Below are 22940 nucleotides of genomic sequence, written 5' to 3'. Positions count from 1 at the left end.
TCTCTCCACTAGGAGAGGGATAAGGACACCAATCCCTAGACTGGGGAAAACTCAAAAATTGCAACTAAGCTTCCTCTCCTGGCAGAAACCATCTATTAAACTCCTAGTAGGGATGGATTGTACAATTCCACTCCTTTGTGTTAAAGAATGCGTTTACCCTTAAGTGAGGGCATTCCATACGGATGTTCACCAGCATTTTTACTAAATCCTGCACAAGTTAAATATTTCTCTGTTGCCTCTTAAAGCCCTTGCATCAGGCCTTTCTCCCTGCACCAACTTTACATATCCTTTTAATCAGTCAATCATTTGACATTCTCCTGCCCTGGAGGCAACCCAGCACGAAGGCACAATGGGCGTTTATTCTTGACCCCTAGGTCTTCTTCCTATTTAGACTATATCCTGAACTAGAAGTCTAAAAACCATGGTTCCCTTTGAAACCTGATATGTGTTCACCTTGAAGATGGTTAACAGGAATCACCATTATATGACTGTTCGGGCTAACTGATCCCACAGATCGCTGCTTCTCCTGCACTATCAAAACCTGAGCAACTGAGGAGCAAGAGTTTAGTCCAGGACATGAATTTAGGATTTTCGCAGTCACTAGGTCATCAGTTCAATCCAAGTTTATACTGTATATTAACTCGCAAAGACAGATGAGATAATGATTTGTCATATAAACACACATAATTCTTCTCTCTCTCTCTCTCTCTCTATATATATATATCGCTAAATTTTAGCTTTTGATAATGTAACATATATATATATATATATATATATATATATATATATATGGAGAAATTTACAACCAGTAGGGCTGGAAAATAAAACATTTCCAAAGGATCCACACCATACAGACAATAATCTGTATTCCATCATTAATATATAGTAAGCCAAAAAAAGGTATCACATTATCAGAGTAGCCAGCAGTGAGAGGACAGTATCTCCCCACAATCATTGGCATCGCCTCAATTACGGGTGACACACAATCATTTTGTACAAAACATACTTCTTTTACTGTTGGTCACTGGCAGTATTTTTTAATTACAAGTTTTATTTTTAGCGCACTGTTGGACGACTTCAAGTTGTTTGCTCTGTATGCTGACATTTAGCAGTGCTAATATTTCTGAAGATGCCTTTTATTTACCTGCAAAATTCCAGGTTTGATTAAACAGCACAATTCAGTTTCGTAACATGATACAGTTACTGACACTGTGGAACCATTTTACTCAAACCTTAGATAACGTCAGTGTTGTTTAAAAAGTAGTGAGGCCGATAATCAGCGCTGCTTAGCCATATAAGTAAGGACTTATCCATCTAAGAGGCAGTGGTTGTACATCTGATCCTGTTTAGCAGCCAGATAAGTACTAATCAGCCAAGTAGCTAGCCGGATAAGTAGTAGGGAGGAGCTACTTGTCTAGTTAATTTGCATTTAATCAGATAAGTTAGACCTGCTCAACTGCATATCTAAAGTTAGCCGGAGAAGACTTATCCAGCTAACTCACTTAACCGGATATCTCTGAATATCTACCCCAGCGAGTCTTAAGGCATGCTGGAATGACTGATTACTAGGGGATTCTTTATCCCTGTGATGTATTTACTACTTGAACTTATCTCTTGGAAATTTAGATGCTCCCATCCATCTTTCCCCTACAGATCCTTCAGGGAGGCCACGTGGTTGCTGCATTATGCTGCCCTTCTCTTAAGTAGCTCAATCTGCTATTATCCTCATTGTCTCTTATAATGAAATGGTTTCTATACATTAAACACAGAGCAAGGGACAGCCTTATTATTATTTTTTTTTTAATCCTGCCACTCTCCACCCAGGTGGCCGAAGGACTATGGGATTTTCCCCTCCTCCCGCCTCTCCAAGCTGCACACAGCAAAGCCTGTTAGCTACTCCTGTTCTATAGCAACCAAGAAGGGTAACACACAATAACTGCTCTGAACCTTGACCTAGACACAGCACTTGGTTGATCCTTTTGATTCCCTGCAGGGCCAATCAACCAGAACAGAAGCAAACCCAAAGTATAGCTGCCACCATCAAATTTTAGGAAATCCTGATAACCCAGAGGGCTTATTAAAAAATTGGCATGCATGTCCGCCACATTTTAAGATCAGCAATACAGTCCTATAAAAGATAAACAAGACAAGACTGATTCTTTGATCCTAAATCAAACACAGCAGTAGAAATTTACACAGAAATTATTTGCATGAATAATGTTCAACAAAAAAAAAAAAAAAAAAAAGTAAATGAAAATAAAAGTTAGAGCCTGCAGAAAATAAGACTTTGGTATCTATTTAGTGCATTCCTGATACTGCTTGTGTTATTAAATGCACTTTATAGCACCAATCCATATTGCAGGCTAATATGAAAAAAGTTTAAGCTGCATCACATGCAAAGCAGCTCATTGATATTTAAATTGCATGAAGCAATGTGATTTGTATTAATCCACTGGCTAAAGCTAAAAGTTAAAAAGAGGCGTAATTAAGCTGTAACATTAGTCTCCAGTCACTTATCCAAGTCATCTGCCAACAGTAAGGACCTTGTGGTCTGAAGCAACCCCGTCCCTATCCCCTGAGAATGCAGAGGCAGACCCTAGCTGCTCCACCCTCTACCAAATGACATCTGGAATAGAGGGGCTGTCCAAGCTGATTCCTACCTCCCCCCACCCCAGATGATGTGGACATCTGAGCCCCCTCCCATTTTCATGTTTTTATTATCTATTTCAGAAGCATCTGACCACTAACACATTCTCAATTAAGAACATAATTGGTTCTTAAATATAGCTTTTCAACATATACAGGTAATAAGCACCATGTTATACTGTCTCTCGTTTTTTCATTTTGTTTGAATCCTTGCCAATAATGCTCTTCAACACATACAAAGCAATATGTCAATACTATTTTTCCAAATCTTTCATTTTGTTTGTATTTTCGTTTTCCTCATTCAATGTGGTTGGTTATATATCAATTTCTATGTGTTACCTAGATTTACACATTTTCATGTTTTTAATTATGATTTTATTATTTTTCAATTATGTATGTCCTGTATTGTTTACACGATTTATATTTGTTTATTCCAGCCCCTGAGGCAGCCCCGGTGTGGGGCGAAACTCTGGCCTGAGTCGGGCACATACAAAAACTAATGGTCTCCATCTGTTAATAAAGTTGTACTTGGACATTTATTGGCGTCTAATCTTCAAACCTGGATGAGACAGGTTTGCTGGGAAAGGGCATGGCCTTCCTCCTCCAGCAAAGCTGCAATTAGCAATGTTAACTATTTTTGGGGCATTTGGCCAAAAAAAAAAAGAAAAGAGAGACCACTCCTAGGTTAAGCTATGCTAAAAAAAAAAAAAAAAAGTTAATTCCATAACAAAGACATTCAAGTCATTGTGAATTTCCTAAGAGGACAATGCTCTAGTGCTGTTCACACTTCTCTATAAAAACAAGAGGGGTCTTTTTCTGCAATAGTTAACCTAGCTGAATGCACAAAAATTTGATTTTAAAAAGAAGAAACACTAACTTTCATTCCTGGATATGACTTCGGTATGTTCCAGTGATTCATCTGGCATCTCGGTCAAGTCCAGCGCTGTCAAACCTCAAGGAAACAAAAAAAGACAAATATTCTCAATACACTGCCAATATATTCCAGTAAAAGGCTTGGGGTGTGGTTTCCTATCAGATTGTTCTTTCACCTTTTTTTTTTCTTTCTGTAGAAAAAAATATTTACAAATATAAATGGTAAAAAATTACTAGCCCTTTCACCAATTATGCCAAATCGGGATGGTTAATGCCGAATTAAATCTAATACAAATGCCTTCATAGACATGTATAAGTGTGATGAGGATGCCATTACATTAGCCTCAGAGGAGTTACAGACGCAGAGATAAAAGAACCCCCCCCCCCCATAGCAGGGCAGAATGGAGGGAGGGAAAACTACAACCCCCATCATGCCTAGTGACTGGGAGCCTGAAGGAGCCCTGGGGGCAGGACCCCAGGTTGATTGGGGGGGACGGGGGGACGACCCTAGGTCCCACCAACACGAGCACAAGTGAAATAATAAAAGGAAAAACAAAAAGGGAAAGACAGATTTGTGGTTTCCTCCCTTGAAGCAGCTGCAGAGAATCTGAAGAGGAGCACACGCAAGCAGACCCAACCGTAGAGGCTTCCAGAGGCCGGGGCAAACACAAAGTTAGGCCCATGGAAGATGAATGACACAAGTGAGTCAAACGTAAGTCAAATGAGGGAGGGATACTGCTAATCACTGGAGAGACTTTGCAGTTTTCAGTAATTGGCTTGAGGGAAATAAATTAACAGCACTGCCTAAGTTGGGCAGAAAAACTGAAGGAATGGGGTTTCCCCCCTCCCCCCCCGATAGACTAATAATGAGATCTTGAACAGCACCAACGGTTGGAACTGTGTCTGTGCTAAGTTTGTGAGCAACACTAAGAGTTGAGATCGGGATAATAAGTTTGTTGAGCAGTCCCCTTGTGTTGGAACTGCAATGAGTTTTGGGCCTCCCACCCGGAAGGGAGGCAGGATTGACAGAGCTGCAAGAGGCCATAGAAACCGAAGGGCATTTCCCCGTGGACTGATTGGAGTTTCTGATCAGAAATCAATCGGAAAGAAATAATGCTTGTTCCTCCTGAGTTTTGCCAGAACGTTGTGAACATACTGTAAGTTACTCAGAGACTAATCTAGAATAGACTATAGAAACTTTTTCCTGAGCCTTCCAGAACTCTGAATCCAGAATCCTGCAGAGGTGAGCAAGAGGGAGAAGCTCAGGCTCTGCTCCTGATGAGTTAAAACCAACTGGAGGATGAGAACCTCACAGTAAGGTTCCTTCTTGTAGTGTTTAAATTAGCCAGTAGTTAGTGCTATATACTCTTCTAGTAGCACTACAAAAAAGGAAGATAAGCAATAGTAGTAGTAGTAATAATAATAGCAATAATAATAATAGTAGTAATAATAGTAATAACAGTAGTAGTAGTAGTAATAGTAATAGTAGTAGTAGTAGTAATGACCACAGATTTACTGACCCTTTGGCCTTTACAGGAGTTTAGTGGCATACTAAATTATTTTCAAATAAGAGGGTACGACCCACAGAGAATTAAATTATTCATTTTACAGTCATTCAAACGGCTCCATACAAAGACATGGTCTGTCTAGCTGGGAGAGTTGAGCTCAGTTCTTCTCATCAGGAAAACTACTAGGCAGGATTGCTAGCTGATTCGTTATTTTTTTTCTTACAACTAGATCAGTCTTTTGGTAAAGATGACATAACTTGGCAATCAAACTACTAAGTGCAGCCAATCACATGGCAAGTAGCTCTTGAGGAAAGGTCTTCTTATTCTAGCACACAAGTAAATATTTGACCTGAAATTATCTGAATTGGATCACAGCCAACTCAAATTAGTAGGGCATCAAGATACTGAATCTCTCTCATCCCCTCTTTGAGTTTACATTGGTGCAGTTCAGATCTTACTGATGGTCTAACCCAATAGTTTCTTTTTGCCTGCCTACCTACATTGTCTACTGCCAACTTTCCATGGGGGTTACACATCAGGAAGATCAATGTCCCCAGTTTGCCAGAATCCAGAAGGAAAAGCAAGACTAGCACCTTCTGCAGCAGATTTGGCCATACGTGCCACAGAACCAGTTTTCTCTACAACATGCTCCCAAAAGCAAGCAGGCAAAATGTTCTTATGGGGCACAGCAACTGCTTACTTACAGGTAAATTTAAAAAGGATTGCACGTGCACCCATAAGCACACGTGAGCAAAGATATGCTTAATTTTATATCTTTTCACTCACACAAGAGAGAGAGAGAGAGAGAGAGAGAGAGAGAGAGATTCTGACGCTCTATACATCTCCCACTGAAAGACGGCTACTTTCGGGTCAGGGTTGATTTTGGAGAGGGGGGGGGGGTTACAAGGGTCTACAGAGCCTTGCACCCTAGGCGGACCACCGCCCCCCTCAAAACCCACCCTGAGTTGAAAGTGCCCTTCTTGCAGTGGAAGATAGGGTTTCAGATACTCTCTCTACTCCTTTTCTGCCTCCTTATTCTTGACGTGTGCACTGGTATGTACGCGCATACTTCCTGGCTTCTTAAAATTCGCATTGCTTACACATGGCCTACATACACGTGTATGGGGCTGTTTTTACACGAGCAACACTTTAAAAATCTACCTGTTAATTGCAACTTACTGAACGAGTCACAAAATCTTTAATTGAAATCACCCTCAGTGAAAACATTTAAACAGTGTAATTGCTTTGTAAGACAGTACCGGGGGGGGGGGGGGGGGGCAAAGGCAAACAAAAATATCATTAAAAAAAACACACACAATACCTGTACAGCCATGGACAATTTAATTGCATGCGTCCCATTTGTTAAAAATATGAAAAGGATTCTTATCAAAACTTTATAGTGTCAAATTGTTTTAGTATTTAAGTATTAAGTTAGGGCCTGGCAGGTGTAAAGGCAGATTGTCAGTGAAACTGGGTGGGTGCACTAACTGAAGAGTAGTAAATCACCTGGACCAGATGGTATACACCCCAGGGTTCTGAAAGAACTAAAAAATGAAATTTCAGACCTATTACAATTAATCTGTATCCTATCATTAAAATCATCCACTGTACCTGAAGAATGGAAGGTGGCTAACGTAACCCTGATATTTAAAAAGGGCTCCATGGGAGATCCAGGTAACTATAGACCAGTGAGCCTGACTTCGGTGCCAGGAAAAATCATGGAAACTGTTATAAAGAATAAAAATCACAAAACATTTATATAGACATGGTTTAATGGGACACAGCCAGCATGGATTTACCCAAGGGAAGTCTTGCCTCACAAATCTCCTACATTTTTTTGAAGGGGTGAATAAACATGTGGACAAAGGTGAACTGGTAGATGTGGTATATTTGGATTTTCAGAAGGCATTCGATAAAGTCCCTCATGACAGGCTTCTAAGAAAACTAAAAAGTCATGGGATAGGAGGTGATGTCCTTTTGTGGATTGCAGCTGGTTAAAAGACAGAAAACAGAGAGTAAGATTAAATAGTCTGTTTTCACAATGGAAAAATGTAAACAGTGGAGTGCTTCAGGGATCTGTACTATGACAGGTGCTTTTTAATATATTTATAAATGATCTGTAAAGGGCTAAGATAAGTGAAGTGATCAAATTTGCGGATAACACAAAATTATGCAGAGTAGTTAAATCACAAGCGGATTGTGATAAATTGCAGGACGACATTGTGAGATTGGAAGATTGGGCTTCCAAATGGCAGATGAAATTTAATGTGGACAAGTGCAAGGTGATGCATACAGGGAAAAATAACCCTTGCATTAGTTACACAATGTTAGGTTCTATCTTAGGAGTTACCACCCAGGAAAGAGATCTAGGCATCATAGTGGATAACACATTGAAATCCTCGGCCCAGTGTGTTATGGCTATCAAAAAAGCAAACAGAATGTTAGGAATTATTAGGAAAGGAATGGAAAATAAAACAGAAGATGTCGTAATGCCTCTGTATCGCTCCATGGTGAGACCGCACCTTGAATACTGTGTGCAATTCTGGTCACTGCATCTCAAAAGGATATAGCTGCACTGGAGAAAGTGCAGAGAAGGGCGACCCAAATGATAAAGGGAATAGAACGGCTCCCCTATGAGGAAAGGCTAAAGAAGTTAGTGCTGTTCAGTTTAGAGAAGAGACAACTGAGGGAGGATATGATAGAAGTCTACAAAATCATGAAAGGACTTGAACAGGTTAATGTAAATTAGTTATTTACTCTCTCAGATAATAGAAGGACCAGCGGGCACTCCATGAAGTTAGCAAGTAGCTCATTTAAAACAAATCAGAGAAAAGTCTTTCACTCAACGCATAATTAAGCTCTGGAATTTATTGCCAGAGGTTGTGGTTACAACAGTAACTGGGTTTAAAAAAAGGTTTGGATAAATTCAAGGTTAAATCCATAAACTGCTATTACGGTAATCAATAGGCAATAGCAGCTTGTGATCTGATTGGGTACTTGCCAGCTACTTGTGACTTGGACTGGCCACTACTGGAAACAGAATCCTGGGCTTGTTGGATCCTTGGTCTGACCTTGGATTGCAAGTCTTATGTTCACCTATGCAAAGCAGTGGCATCAATCTTATCACACATTCCCAATCCCAGTTGACCATTTTTCTAGAATGATTCCACATGACCGTTCAGAAAGGGAAAGTTTACAGCACAGCCATTTGATCTTGTCCGCCCAATAACCTTTGGTAATGATTTCCAGCACAGGGCCCTTATCTGTCAAGAGATTTCTCATCTACATTTCATGAAATGAAACCGAAAATGGAGCAAATTTACTGCTTGGATGCTCTGAATAGATTATTCAAGCAATCTTATACCTTTCAGGGAAAATAGAACAGGGAGAGGCAAGTAGAACATGCAACCCTGAGCAGCTATTTGTATTCTGGACAAACACATTTCCTGAACAGTGACGTAAAGAGGCACCACAGAGCACCATTTATTCGGAGTTTGGGGATTGAGACCATTCAGGATAATTAGTTTCAATTAAATGGGAAGTTTGCAACTAAATCTTTACTTGTTAATGGGAGATTGTTGGATAACAGATTATATGTAGCCGGCCGAATTAAAGATAACAAATTTATCTGGATAATGAATCAGGACACCTGGCAGTAATTATTTTCTGGATAACGAGTGTTTCAGGTTAATGGAACTGTAGTTTTAACGCTGTGTGACTGCAGTTACTATACCACAAATGCACACACTGAAGTGGTTCCCGGGTGACATTTATTACGTAAGGAGCAAATATTTATAAAGTGGATACCAAAAAGTATAGATACGAGAGCTAGAAAACTAACAAAGAGAACTAGAACAATAGGAAGGTACCACTAAGGATGATGCATTCATGATGTATTGCACTGTAGCTCTGAAACGTCCTCAGGCATGTACAAAAGCTTTTATTTTAGCGACATCAGATTCAGAATCTATAACAGCATTCCAGTCATAATTTATTACTACTTATTTAAATGGATAAACCTCAATTATGCATTTCCTCTTGGCCTTGCACCAGCAGAAAATGAAGTGCTTTATCCAATAGGTTGTTGGCAGCATCTAACAAAGCTTTTAAGAAATTATTTCTAAAAAAATAAAATATACTTGCAAGTCTGAGGAGCAGGGGACAGAATCCCAGCTATCACGAACGGCAGCACCTACATATGGGAATCAGGGTGGCCTTTAGGTGGTGTCAAAGTGAGCTACGGTTTCTGTGGACCCCGTCCTGGGGGCGGTCACTGTGATGACCGGGTTGCAGAGGGAGGAAGGTCGGGGATAAAGCTGTGAATGAAGCCACAGGGCACGGTCAGCTGCAAACTGTTATCTTCTCAATGCTACATGGCGGCAAGCCGGTTCAGAGGCAGGCTGAGAATGGGCTGTAACCTCAGGTATGGAAGATAGGAAGTCAGGTTTAATAAAAAATTTAAACAAATACGCACAACCTCCCTGAGAAAATCCACAAGGACATCTTAGTATTACAGAGTCTCACAGCAGTATACCGAATTGCCTTCACAAATATATTTCATCTTATTTCAGCTCTTTCACTGTATTATCAAACAGATATTTCAGTACAGAAATGTCTCTAATCCCTGCCCCAGACCCGCATGATGCAGTATCGTCTTGTGCATGTGTGTGAAATCTAATCAAGTGCACCAAATATCGCAGGAGTTCAAAATTCTGCAGGCACCCGCATATTCCTTCCATACACTCAGGCCTGGACTTGTCAGTAGGTCCGCTGGGCCTGTGCCTAGGGCAGCATAAACCGCATGGCTGAAGATCTGCTGTCTTTCAGCTGCAGGAATTGCTTTATTCATTTTAGCTTTTACTGCACATTATTTTTGTTAGCGGCGTCGGCAGACCACAACCGCGGCCGGCGTCATGGCCGCCGGCCGCGGTCGGCCGCGATTGAGGCAAGGCCGACGGCGCAGCTAAACTAACTCACCCGGATCGCCGGGTGTGGTTGAGGGTGCCTGAGGCAGCCCTTCTTCCTTTCCCTCTCCTGACCGCTGCCATCGTCCTGTAGGCAGCGTGCTCCGACGATCCGGCTTCTCCTCCTCTGCCCCGTAGGGCCCCGCGCGCGCGCGGCTGAAGAGAAGTCTTAAAGGAGCCATGACAGGAAGTGTCATGGCTCCCCCTGAAGCTCCTCCCCCGGTTTCCTGCACTTAAGGCAAGGGCTGAGCATTCAGTCCTTGCCTTGGTATTGAGGTTCCTGCCCGAGTGTGTTCCTGGCTCCTGGTTCTTCGTCCCATTCTGCTCTCCTGCTCCGTGGATTGATTCTTGGCTGCTGACCTCTGGACTGGCGGCTGTGTCTTCTCTCCTGGCTTGATCCTGGTACGGCTTTGGACCCTTCTCCTGGCTCGATCCTGGTACAGCTCTGGACCCTTGTCCTGCTTCGACCCTGGACTGGACTCGGACCCTGCTGGTATACTGATTCCCGGACTGGCTTTTGGACTCTTCCTCGATTCCGTCCTCAGACTGTCACAACCTGCTGGAGGCGCCAGCATCCAGACCATTCTTCAGTCTTCAGAGGACTCGCCTAAGTCCCAGCGGCCGGACCCCTACAGGCTCTTCCTGGGGGGGGTCGCGTGCTTCCAGGGTGAAGCCTTCTAGCAAGAGTCTTCGCTTCGAAAGGCCTCGCCCTTCGACGGTAGCCAACAAGGGTCCACTTTCATAACAATTTTGATTTAGTGTGCACTAAATAAAAATTTAGCAAAAAAAAAAAAAAAAAGCCACATGAAATGCATGCTTAAAATGAAATGAACCAAAAAAGAAAACAAAAAACTTTTCTGGTGCGCATCTCTATTTAACTGTGCCGAATCTCTCTCCAATCCCTTCCCTCCAGGCAACAGGTAGGGAACAGGAGAGCCTGCGGCAGACAGGACAAAGGAGGATCATTGTGGGGGGAGATTTGGGGGGACTGAGCAGAGATCACGGGAGGTGGGAAGGAGGCTGGGAGAAGGGAGGGAGGGGAATTAGCTGGAGGGGGGGGAAGAAGGGTAGGGAACAGCACTGATGTGTGTGTGTGAGAGAGAGGATTGTGCCAAGTGCGTGCGTGTGTATGTGTACGTCACGGTGGGCAGGAGGACCAGGACCGGAGCATTTCAAGGACACCACCTCCTCTCCCATTGGACGTCAAATCCTCCCTCCCTTGATCTTGGATCATATCCCCTGGAGCCTTCCTTCCTTTCTACCTCTTCCCTCTCCTCAGATCCTGCAACCCAATCCCCAACCCCTATGCCCCTTCCCCATCCCAGGTTCCTAATCTTCCCCATCCCCCACCCACTCCTTCCCACATTCCTCCCCCATTCTCCTCCCCCATTCCTGATCCTCTTCCCGTCCTCTCCTGAAAGTCTCCTACCTGAACTGATACTTGAGATCACTTTTCTTCACCCAATAAAACGAAAATAAATGATTTTAATAATTATAGTCTAAAACTACTTTGAGTAAAATAATATAAAAGATGGCAATGTTTGCCGATTTGCTTTAGAATTTTTACCACAGGATCTACCCCTGAGCTGCCACAGGAAATTAGGGGACTTTGCCTTAGACCTTCTACTCCCTATTGTCCAACTTTTGTTTGGGGGGGGGGGGGGGGGGGGGAGGATGGTGTGGAGAGGGGGGTGATGGGGGCAACAGCACCAATAGTTCCTAGGGGTGCCAAAATCCTAAATTCATCATTGCATACACTGTATTGTTTGTTTGTTTTAAGATAAATTGAGTTACTTCTAATATTAAAATTCTGCTACAAAATTTCTCTCTCCATATACATAATACCAGTGCTTGGGCAAGAGATCATGTAATGTGTGATCATAGTAGAAACATTATAGGCAAAAGCTGTACATGTTGATTGTTACTGTACTGCCTTCTGTAGTACGCTACAGGAAAACAATTCTTTTGCCTGGCATTAAAGTCCTTCAAGAACATTCTGCAGGCAAAAATACTTGGGGTCTGATCTCCTCTACAGAACAGTGATAAGTGCCAGAAAAGGCTGAATCAGACACTCTAGCTGACAGATATAGATTTTTATGCCTATTGCCCCTCTGAAAAAAATGTATGAGGATCTGTTGCTGAATTCACCTCCAGCCTGTAGGTGGCACTGTGGACTAGTTGGACTATATCAAGTCTTTCCAGTCCTGTGCCCCTCACTTCCCTCCAGTGGCCATTTTATTTCCTGTATACACTTCTATTTATACTTGGGCAATTTTGTCAGTCAATTGCCAGAGCTTGGTCCTTTTACTCTGGTTCCATCTTTGTTACCTGAATCCAGACAACTTCATTGTTTCTAGTTTTTGCATTTTGCATTCCTGCTTGACCTCTTGTATTCCTGCTTTCCTGGTGTACTCCAGCTCCCACTCCTTTCCAGGCTTCTAGCTCTTGCCCCTTTTAGGTGGGTACCCCCATTTTTCATGGCTGATTAACCACACGCACCTGAGGGCTCAACCCAAGGGGGAATATAGTTGGCATAGGTAGAAGATACCTGCTTCTCTGTTTTCTTTCATCATCTGCCTGGAACTGCCTTCTTCAGGCATCAAGCCATTCCTGGAGCAACCCTCAGATGATTGACTTCACAAAATGCTTCAGCTGTGTGAGCTCTAATCAGTTTGTTGATGCTTATGTTGGGAGGTTCAAATTATTGAAAAGAAAAATCCAACTTATTGTTTACGAATATAAGAAATGTATTTATTTATTTTTCATTTTTATATACCGGAGTTCCTGTATCAGATACAAATCATTTCGGTTTACATTTAACAGAAAAACTGCCCTAGGGCTTACATAGATCATGAAACAATGAGCTAATACATAGAGCATATAATAAAATAAGATAAATAAAACTCATATGATCAATAAATGCATATCGTAAGAACATAACAAGAAACCAGAATAAAGTTATTTACAGAATCACTCTATAGACCAAATTGGCTAGGGCATCTTAGGTTTTCACTATTCTCCCGAAGGGTATTAGGTCGAGCATTTGAGTTCGTTGTAGTTAATGATGATTGAATGGTCAGAAGAGTAATGTGGGAGAGAGGAGGCCTCCTCCAGGTAAGAATGAAGTGTTGTGAGGGTGCATTTACAGGAGGGTTGCAACAGGGTATTGGTAAATGAGGACCAAAGGAGGGAGAGATGACAGTGTTGCTTGGAAAGGATTGTATTTCTTAAAGTGGGCTGGACTAAGGCAAGTCATGATTGGGAAGGTTTATGTATCTGTGAAGGCTTGGCCGAAGAGCCATGTTTTAAGTTTTTTCTTAAATTCCGGGTGGTTTGGTTCAAGTCTAAGGTCCGGAGGGAGCGCATTCCATTGGTGAGGGCCTGCCACAGATAAAGCTCGTTTCCCAAGAGAGGTTTTTATAGGTGGGGCGTACAGTGTGCCTTTGTAGGCGGTTCCTGATGGGTCTTGTGGATGTGTGCAGACGAAGTTGTGTCTTCAGTTTGATGGGAGTGATGTTATGAATGGCTTTATGAATGATGCTCAGGGCTTTGAAGAGGATCCTGTGTTTGGTGGGTAGCCAGTGTAAGTTGCGGAGGATGGGGGTGATATGTTCTCTTTTGTTTGTGTTTGTAAATGCCATGCTGGGTCAGAGCAAAGGTCCATTAAGGCCAGTATCCTGTCTCTGGCAGTGGCCAATCCAAGTGATAAGTACCCTGCAGGATCCCAGAGAAGAGATCCGATCCTTCTTACTCAATATCAGGGATAAGCGGTGGCTTTCCTGAGTGTACAGAGTTAATAGTGGTTTGCGGACTTTTTCACCAGAACTTGACTAAACCCTTTTTAAAGCACAGTTACGTTAACTGCCTCGGCCACAAACTCTGGAATCAAATTCCACAGTTTAATGATATGCAAAGTGATAAAAATGTTTCCAGTTTGTTTTAAATAGGCTACCCATTAGCGTCATGGAGTTTCCCCTGGTCCTAGTACTATTTGAAAGCATAAATAATGATTCCCTGTTTATTACCCGTTCCATCCTACACAAGATTTTATAGATCTCTATTCTATCACTCTCTCAGCTGTCTCTTTTGCAGCCTCATAGAGGAGCCATTCCATGCCTTTTTCATCATCTTAGTTGCCCTTTTCTGTTCCTTTTTCAGTTCAACTCTATCTTTAACGTGGGGCAACCAGAACTGCACACAATGCTCATGGTGAAGTCATATCATGGACTGATACAGAGCCACATCATTTGTTTTCTATTCCTTAACTGTTCTAATATTTCCTGGGTTGTGATGTCTAACGCAGAACTCAGCATCATGAACTATAGTTTGGGTCATTCTTCCATCTATGCATCACTTTGAACTTGTCCACATTAATTTTCATCTGCCATTTAGAAGCCCAGCCCCATAAGGTCCTCCTGCAATTCCTCACAACTTGTGATTTAACTACTTTGAATAATCTTGTATCATCTGCAAATCTGATCACTTCACAGGTCACTCCCTTTTTCCAGATCATTTATAAATATATTTAAAAAGCATTAATCCTAGTACAGATACATGGGGCACTCCTTTATTTACTTCTCTTCACTCGGTGTATCAACTTTTATCCAATTACTAGTCCACAATAGAACAGTGCTTCCTGTCCCATTACTCTAATTTCCTGATGAATATCATGAGGGGCTGTGTAAAATACCTTTTGAAAATCCAGATATTCTATATCAATTGTCTCAGCCTTGTCCACATGTATTAAAACCTTAAAAAAAACACTCACAAACTTTATTACACTACTCCAGGCAATAAACGAAACATAAAAAATTATCACACACACAAGTCATGCAATAAAATCATAATATGAGTATAGCAAGAATCTCAAACACATATTTGTGATAAATTCATATGATAAAACATTAACAAAATTCCAGGCTAAAATGATAAAATAATCAAAGTCCTTCCTTACTATCACACTTAAAACCCTCAAACTCTCTAGAAAGGTAACATTACCATACAACAGTCTAAAATAATTATTCATAAAAAAAAATAAATAAGAGGGGCGTAACCAAGATGGCCGATCGAGTGGCAGCGTCTCTCTGAGGCTCCGGCTGATTCGAGATTTTCTTCTGCTGAAACTTCGGTTTTACCTCGAATCATGCCCCACAAAAGGAAAGGTAGAGTGCGAGTATACCCCACCGAATCCACTCTACCTTCGGACCAGAGATTAATCAGGGAGTTTGCTACTTCGACAGGACGGGCGGCAACTCCCGCTGGTGGAGTGACTGGAGGAGAGCCATTTTCGCCGGGAGAAATATAATTGAGCCCGCCGACGCCGAAACAATTACTGCAAGCCTCCTCCCTGGTATCCCCGGGAGCTACTGGAGAGCCCCGAAGAAATACGGGTGAAGCGACCCAGTCGGGGGGAGCCGAAGGTGTGATCCCATGGGATGCGACGACTTCTACCCCTAAAAGCCAGAATGGAGGAGAAGGAAGGAGAGAAGGCGTGGATGACGCAGTGGTGAGGACTGATACGACTCTAGGAGCCAGTGGGGTGAATCTGAAAGCATGTAGGATTGAAAAACCAGCAATTGTAACTCTAGACTCCATTTGGGAGCTTATAGCTGGAATGGATTTTAAGTTACAAGAGCAGTCTCTAAAGTTACAGGGAGTTTCTGCTAAACTTGATTTAGTAGCACATGACCACCAGCAAATTTTGCAAGAACAAGGAACTGTTATCCAAAAAGTAGAAACGGAGGTTAAAGAACTGAAAGAGGTAACTGCTGCCTTTTCAAGAGAAAGACTAGCTACACTACGTAAAATGGAATCATTAGAAAACTCTATCAGACATCTGAATATACGGATACTTAATTTCCCAGTGGTTAAAGACGAACTATGTCTAGTAACTCTTAAGAAATACCTGGGAGATTTCTTGAAAATCCCTCAGGAGAAGATTCCTGTAATAAAAAAAGTGATACATCTGTCTCAAAAACAGGACAATACCAGAAATAATATTTTGGATAACTTAGCAAACCTGACACAATACCTGGAAGCTTCGGAAGTGGAGGTAACGAGGAGAGAGACACTTCTTGTAACTTTATTTTCTGAAGAAGATATAAATTTGATTATGCGTACCTATTACAAGAATCTGAGTGTTTCTTTTTGTGGTGGCTTGGTAAGGATATTTCCAGACCTTGCCAAAGCCACACAATTACGCCGCAAGGCTTTTCTTCAGATGAAGCCTGAGGTTTTGGCCTTGGGCGCAAGTTTCATTGTGAAATATCCCTGTAAATGTGTTGTAGGTTGGCATGGCTCTACATATATTTTCTTTGATATACCTCAACTTAGAGATTTCTTAAGTGCTAGAAATCCAGTAACAGTAGTAACACCTTGACGGATTAATATTTAAGAAGATGCCACTCGATTGATCATTATTTGTTGTATTTCTTATGAGAACTCCTCAGTGATTTCTGTTACTCCCCCCCCCCCCCCCCATTATTACCTCTATAATGAATCAGTGCTTAAAGATAGAGGGTTTTTCTTTTTGTATAGAGAATTCTAGTTTCAATGTATGTACATTGAGATCTTTCCTTATTGTATTAGCACTTATATTGCAAGATGGCAAAGAATATTTGTTATTGTAAAATTTGAAAAGTTTAATAAATTCATATGTAACATTTAAAAAAAAAAATAAATAAATAAATAAATAAATAAATTTAAGAATAAGCACGAGATCATTCAAGTTTTTAGATGGTAATTTTGAAATAGCCCACACATGGCTAAAGTGAGCAGGGACTTCTGCCCCAGAGACTTTAGCACAAATTCCCATAGTGGACTTACGCATCCTAACTTCGCTCTGAAAATCTGCAGATGACGTTCCTAGTGCACCCGCACATAAACTTACGCCTGCTCCCGTACAGATGGAACTTGGTGTAAGTAGATGAAAGCGTACACAAATACTTTCCCTGTCCCCCAACTCCACTCCCCCCCCAGGAACGTCTTTTACCACTGTGGGTAAAAGCGCCCACAAACTCCATTGTCATGCGTACTCAACATGCAGAACCTGCGGATTGATTTTCACAGCAAAAAACTTACACACATCAAATAGGGATTTATGAGTTTCATGAGCTTTGAAAATCAACAGCTTAACGTTCAATTCAAAACAATTTCTGGGCTATGTAGTTTCCATGTTAAAAAAAAAAAAACCAAAAGCCATCCAGCTAACTACAACACGAACTTGTCTCTCAGTCTTCAGAAATGTCCTCAGTGCTCCCACCTCCTCCCTAATTTTAATACATCTATTTTTAGACAGCAGTGAGATGATAAAATGCTGCACAACATTTCAGAATTAAAATAATTGCTCCCTCCAAGTTCTGGAGTTTAAAAAATATCCTGCAAACCTACAGTCATTTCTAGTCGAATTCATGTTTAGTTTCTCGTTATTCCAAATGGGTTGCGGTTTGGACTCTAACAAGGAGATACTGACTAAGTTCTTCAAGCGCCTTTCTATTCCTTCACTTTTAACGCAGACTTCCCTGAAGGTGCTACAATAATTTTTTCTTGATCTACGTTGATTGATTTCTTGATTCTATGTTGCCTAGACATAGAAACAAAGAACACGATGGCAGATGAGGTCCCTCCGCTCTGCCCAGTTCCTTTCCTGGTGCGGTGCCAGGTGATCTCTAGCTTTTCCGTCACTTCCTCATACTTGGGTTCTTCTGCCATTTTGTTTCTTCGTTTCTTTGTGCTTATCTCAGACTTTACTGAATGCCATTATTGCTTTGGTTTCCTCCCAACTTCACCGAGAGGCAATTCCAGGCATTCGCCACCCTTTCATTGAAAAAAATAATTTCTAATGTTGGACCCCAGTCTATCACTTGGCTCATCTTACTACTGTGACCTCCTGATCTAGAGCATTCTTTTGCATTATTTATACCCCTGACCCCATCTCACCTCTTCTTCAGGGTATGGATTTCCATTTATAGGCTGCATTGAGTATATAAAACACAGTATTTAAACATAAATACGGCATCATAATTAGGGCCTGATTTTAAAAGCCCGGCACATGCAAATCCCAGGAGATACACACACACGTGGCCGGGCCGTGGGCAGGCCGAGCACCTTTTCAAAACGGCCTGGCCACGCGTGCGTCTCCCAGCACGGGTGGAACTGCCGGGCTGCAAAAAAAGGGGGCGAGCTGGGGGTGGGATCCGGGCGCTGTCCCGGGAAAGCTCACGCCGGCAGCCGGCCAGCGCGCGGAACTTACTCCTGCTCCATAGAGCAGGTAAGTTCAGGAACAAAAAAAAATTTAGGGAAGGTAGGTGGGGTTTAGAGGTCGGGGAGGGACGGATAGGATTAGGGAACTGGGGTAGGCCTACTCGAATCGCCGTGCAGTTTTTAAAAAAAATCCCCACCCCCACACAGGCGAGGGGGCTTTCCGGGCATGTCAATACAAAAATCGGGCGCACGTGTGCACAGGCATTGGATTTTTAGAACATGTGCACGTGCCAGGAACCGCGCACGTGGGTTTTAAAATTTACCCGTTACTGTAACATAAGAAATCATTAACAAAACCAAAAATTAAACAAAGCAGCACAGCAAGATCTGCCAGGTTCTAAAACTATCAGAGCCCTAATAAGCAAGCAACCTTAAAATGAGTTGAGATAGCCAAGAGATAAAATGATTGCAAAAAAATAAAGATCTGAGTTCATAGTGTGCGGCAGTAATGTAAAAAAAAAAAAAAGTTGTACAGTAAAACAAGTGCAAATCTTGTAAGTAAAAAAAATGAGAAAACGATTTCTGCTTCTCAGCTTCATGAACGTAAACCTGTAAAAGTATGAATTGCAGGCATTAAAGATGTAAGAGAAGTGAAGCTGCTTTAAGTAAAAAGAAAAAATGTTCTCATTGGGAATAAACTTCCATATAATGTTGACATCAAGAAACTTAAGTTTCCACTTTCGTGAGATCACTGAGAAAGGAACAGTTAAATTAAAATAACTTATGGGAGATGTCTATGCAAGAGAGATCTTTCTTGCACTGTTCAAATTGTTTCAAGAAAAAGATTGGTTTTGTTTTGCTGAGCATTAATGATTTTTTTTTTTTTTTTTTTTTTTAAAGAAAATAAGTTTAGTTTCCTTATTGCTACACATTGTTTGAGAAACTATATTTATCTAGAACCAGGTGTTAGTGTGGAAATCTAAATGTGTTTTTAAATTTTGAGACACACAGCCACCTAGAGTGCACACCGGCATTTTGGCACAAAGTCAAATTTTTTTTAAATTTAATTTCTTTACTATAGTAATTGTAAACCGTTTAATTCATTCAAGTAATGTGCGTGCATAAAATAACAGTTTCAACTTTTACATGCATTGATTCTAACCTTCCACAACAGAGAGATTACGGAGAAAGACGGTAACTTAAAACTGCTGTGCGGGTGCACATGTACATGCATACGCCGGCTTGTGCCAAAGAACGCACCCATTGTAGAACACACGCACGTATGTGTGTGTGTGGTATAAAACAGGCCGAATGCACGTACATGTGCGCACAATGTTATATGCACACGCACGTGTGCGTGCACATGCTGCCTCTACCGCATAAGTGGGGGAATTTTATAAGGGACGCATACCAAAGTGATTATTAGTTTTTCCTGTTTGTTCCTAGTTCGCCCAGTTAAGGGACAGGACGTCCAAACCCCAGGTTATTAGCCTCAACCCTTAAAACCCCACTAAACAGCCTAGTTGTTTGTTTTTTTTTGTTTTAGAGCGGTGACACCCTAGTGAAACTGCAATATTTGAAGTCAGCTGTGCAAGCAAAAATCTAAAATCGATCTCTTATTTTCAATAATACAGCTAAGGATCCCATTTTAAATTTAATACATTATAGTCTTAAGAATAGATAAAAAAAAGAGTTGTGTGCTATTCTGGCAGTTGTCCAAGTACATTCCTTAATTGTTTTTTGATAAATTATGTAGAAGCTAATAGTGGTGAAGTAATATTAATTTTTAAGTGGTTCAGAGTGAAAGATTTTTCTCCATATCATTTATACAATTTCATTTCCGGTATTGTGTATTAATTGGAAGAGCATACTAGAAATGCATGGTTTCTCGGGGGGGGGGGGGGGGGGGGGGGGGGGGGGGGGGGGGGGGGGGGGGGTTTAAGTATAGAGCAAATTTCTAGAACAGTAAAATGTGCTCTGTTGCCAAGTCCAAATGCTTAAACTTGAGCAGATTTCTAATATTTTGTTTAAAGGAGCAGCGAGCGTTATTTAAAGTCTCTGTATTTTAAATGCAAAGATTAGGCAGCGCAATATCTTTATGCTCTCTAAATACTAAGGGGTAGATTTTCAATGGGATTCGCAGGTATGCCCTCGAAAACTTACCCCTGCCTCCCCTGCGCGCGCTGAGCCTATCTTGCATGGGCTCGGTAGCGCGCACAAGCCCCGGGATCCCGGGGCTTGAAAAAAATGGGCGTTCTGGGGGCGGGACCGAGGCCTCCGGAACAGCCACAGGGCCGGGGGATGGACAGCCGGCGTGCACAAGTTTTATAAAGTTTTATAAGGGCCCGGCGATGCACGTAAAAGCCCCGGTGCTTTACTAAAGGGGTGGTCCGGGGGCGGGGCAGTCTGGGGGCAGGGGTGGGGCCAGAGGCCTTCGACACAGCGGCCATTTGCCGCTGTCGGAGGATCGAGTGCCGGCAGGCGCAAAAGGTAAGACAAAGGTCAGGGGGGGTTAGAGTAAGGCTGGGGTGGGGGAAGGAGTGGGAAGGTCAGACTAGGGGGGGAGGGAACAGGGAAGCCCGCGGGCGTTGGCACGCACAAGGCGCATGTCGGCCCCCGTTTTTATAACACGCACGTGCCTGCGCATGTTATAAAATCGGACGTACACGGTGTGCGCCAGGAAGCGCGTGAGACATGTTCGCCCGCGCGCAGGTTCGAAAATTCACCCCATTCTGTTTTTCAGACCATTCCTTATACATTTCCTATGAAGAAACTATTTTAAACAATTTTTAACATCTGTTTTTTTAATCTATTTTTGGCTTTTTACTGCATTTTTTTTTAATCCTAAGAATTTTTTTTATTTTTTTTTTTTAAAGGATGAACTTCTCCATTGTTTTATTTATCTCTTATGTAGTTTGGAACTAGGTCAATTGTTTCTCTCTGAAAGTTTTGAGATACTCTTATTGTTTGTTTGTGAATATGAACAAAAATTGATATTGTTTCCATTATTCAACCCCCCCCCCCCCAAAAAAAAGGGGGGGGGAGGTAACAGGCTTCGAGAAAATAAAAGTTTCTTTTTCAATTTTATCAAAGTTTACAGCATTAACAAAAATCAACGATTTAAAGGAAATTCTGAAAGTCCACTCAAACATCATTCCACATTAATAAGAGGAAATCAAGGACTAACCTAGAAAAAAGTCAACATTAAAGAAAATAGGGCATCCTATAGGCAATTGCCAAAGGGGGAAAATAAGGTAAAATGAACAGGAAACAGAGGCGATTTCTCAGTCTATTGAGGCTTATTCCACACACCCAACCACTGCAAATAATTAACCATGTTTATCTGCTAAAACTGTTTCACGATGTGAAGGGTCAGAAAAAAAACAAAGTTATTTTGATAACTAATTAAGCATTTGCACGGAAATTTCAGGAAAACGTGGCCCCCCAAGGGCCACCACACTGTTCCTTAGCTGGAGGAATCGCTTCCTTCAAAGCTGAGCTGCTTTGCGAAACATCAGGAAATACTTGAACTTTCTGACCACAAAACAGGAAGTTGTTTTTTTTATTCTTAAAGTGCTTCTGAAGGATTGTATCCTCGTCCCTTTCTGCACGAAAAGAACGCTAATAAAGTAGCTCTTGTTTTGAATATCACCCAATGGATGCTTCCATGAAAGTCGATAAATTAGGACTCACAGGAAGTGAAGCCTCTAGCCCACCCTCATTCTCAGTACCTATCTCATCCTATAACTAAGCACATAATAAATATTAGATAAAAGCAATTTCTCTATCAGATGGTAAACTCAGTATTTCATTGGTATTTTTTTTTTTGTAATAAAAATTATCTAGTGACTGGGAAATTAAAAAAAAAAAAAGTTCTTTCTTCTCCGACTATTTTCCAGTCTTTCAAACTGATTATGATACAGCAAAGTATCCTTAATAAATGAAAACTTTGAAGCCTGCAGGGAAGCTACCGGAAATCTCTCTCTCTGTAAAACATTATCCTTTATTGATATGTCTGTATGCCATGCCATAGCCACTTGTACTTTTCTTAGCCTGTTAATTATTTTCCTGCTGTTTAGATTTCAGGTCCCTCCCAACACAGTATATTCAAAACCTGGCCCGTGTCGGGGTGGGGACCGTCAACCTGGATCCTCTATATTGTCTGACATGCTGTTTGCTGCCTTTCAGAAATAACAAAATACTCCTTGGACAAGTCAAACTGATACCCATCTCTCTGTCCCCGCGTCTTCATCCTGTACTGAAACAGGAGTCTGTGGCCAAAAGTATCACAATTTAGCAATCCAGTGTTCCCACAGCTGGGAAGGTGCAGCCCAGCAGCCATTTGGCTCCAGCCACTTCCCCTTATCACACTGTTTCACTATCTTAAGAGATGCAATGATAATCTGAACCCTGTGACTGAAGCACAGTGTTTTGGTTAAGCGGTGTTTGGGTGGATCCTTGGGTTCTGTGGCAGATGACCACACCCACGGGGAGGAGCCCCATGAGGAGCCACAGTACTAGGCTAGACTCAACACACCAACACAGTTAGTTCTTTATTGTACAGCTTGAGGAGTACCACCAGAGGTGGCAGTAGTGAGGCAGTCTGGCAGTAGCAATCTCAGGGACCTCGGCAGAGGGAGCCCTTCTCACTCCGTTGGTGTCGGATGGTTCCGAAGCCGGTTTCCCAGCAAGGAAGTACTGTGGATGAGACAGACAGAGTTCTCACTAGGTGTTTGCTGCAGGTATG

General features: G+C 41.8%; 1 protein-coding gene across 2 annotated transcripts in view; it reads right to left on the bottom strand.

Annotated features, from left to right (window-relative positions):
- PLEKHG1 (pleckstrin homology and RhoGEF domain containing G1) overlaps window positions 1-22940 on the bottom strand; it is a 390662-nt gene that overhangs the window by 251001 nt on the left and 116721 nt on the right. For both annotated transcript variants that reach the window (XM_029596546.1, XM_029596547.1), the window contains exon 2: window positions 3524-3598. In XM_029596546.1, the coding sequence (XP_029452406.1) occupies window positions 3524-3598 (75 nt within the window). The remainder of the gene's footprint in view (window positions 1-3523; window positions 3599-22940) is intronic.

This window comes from Rhinatrema bivittatum, chromosome 3 (assembly GCF_901001135.1).
Source record: "Rhinatrema bivittatum chromosome 3, aRhiBiv1.1, whole genome shotgun sequence".
Classification (NCBI taxonomy): Eukaryota; Metazoa; Chordata; class Amphibia; order Gymnophiona; family Rhinatrematidae; genus Rhinatrema; species Rhinatrema bivittatum.
The sequence above is the reverse complement of the archived record's forward strand: the minus strand, read 5'-3'. Positions and strand labels throughout refer to the sequence as shown.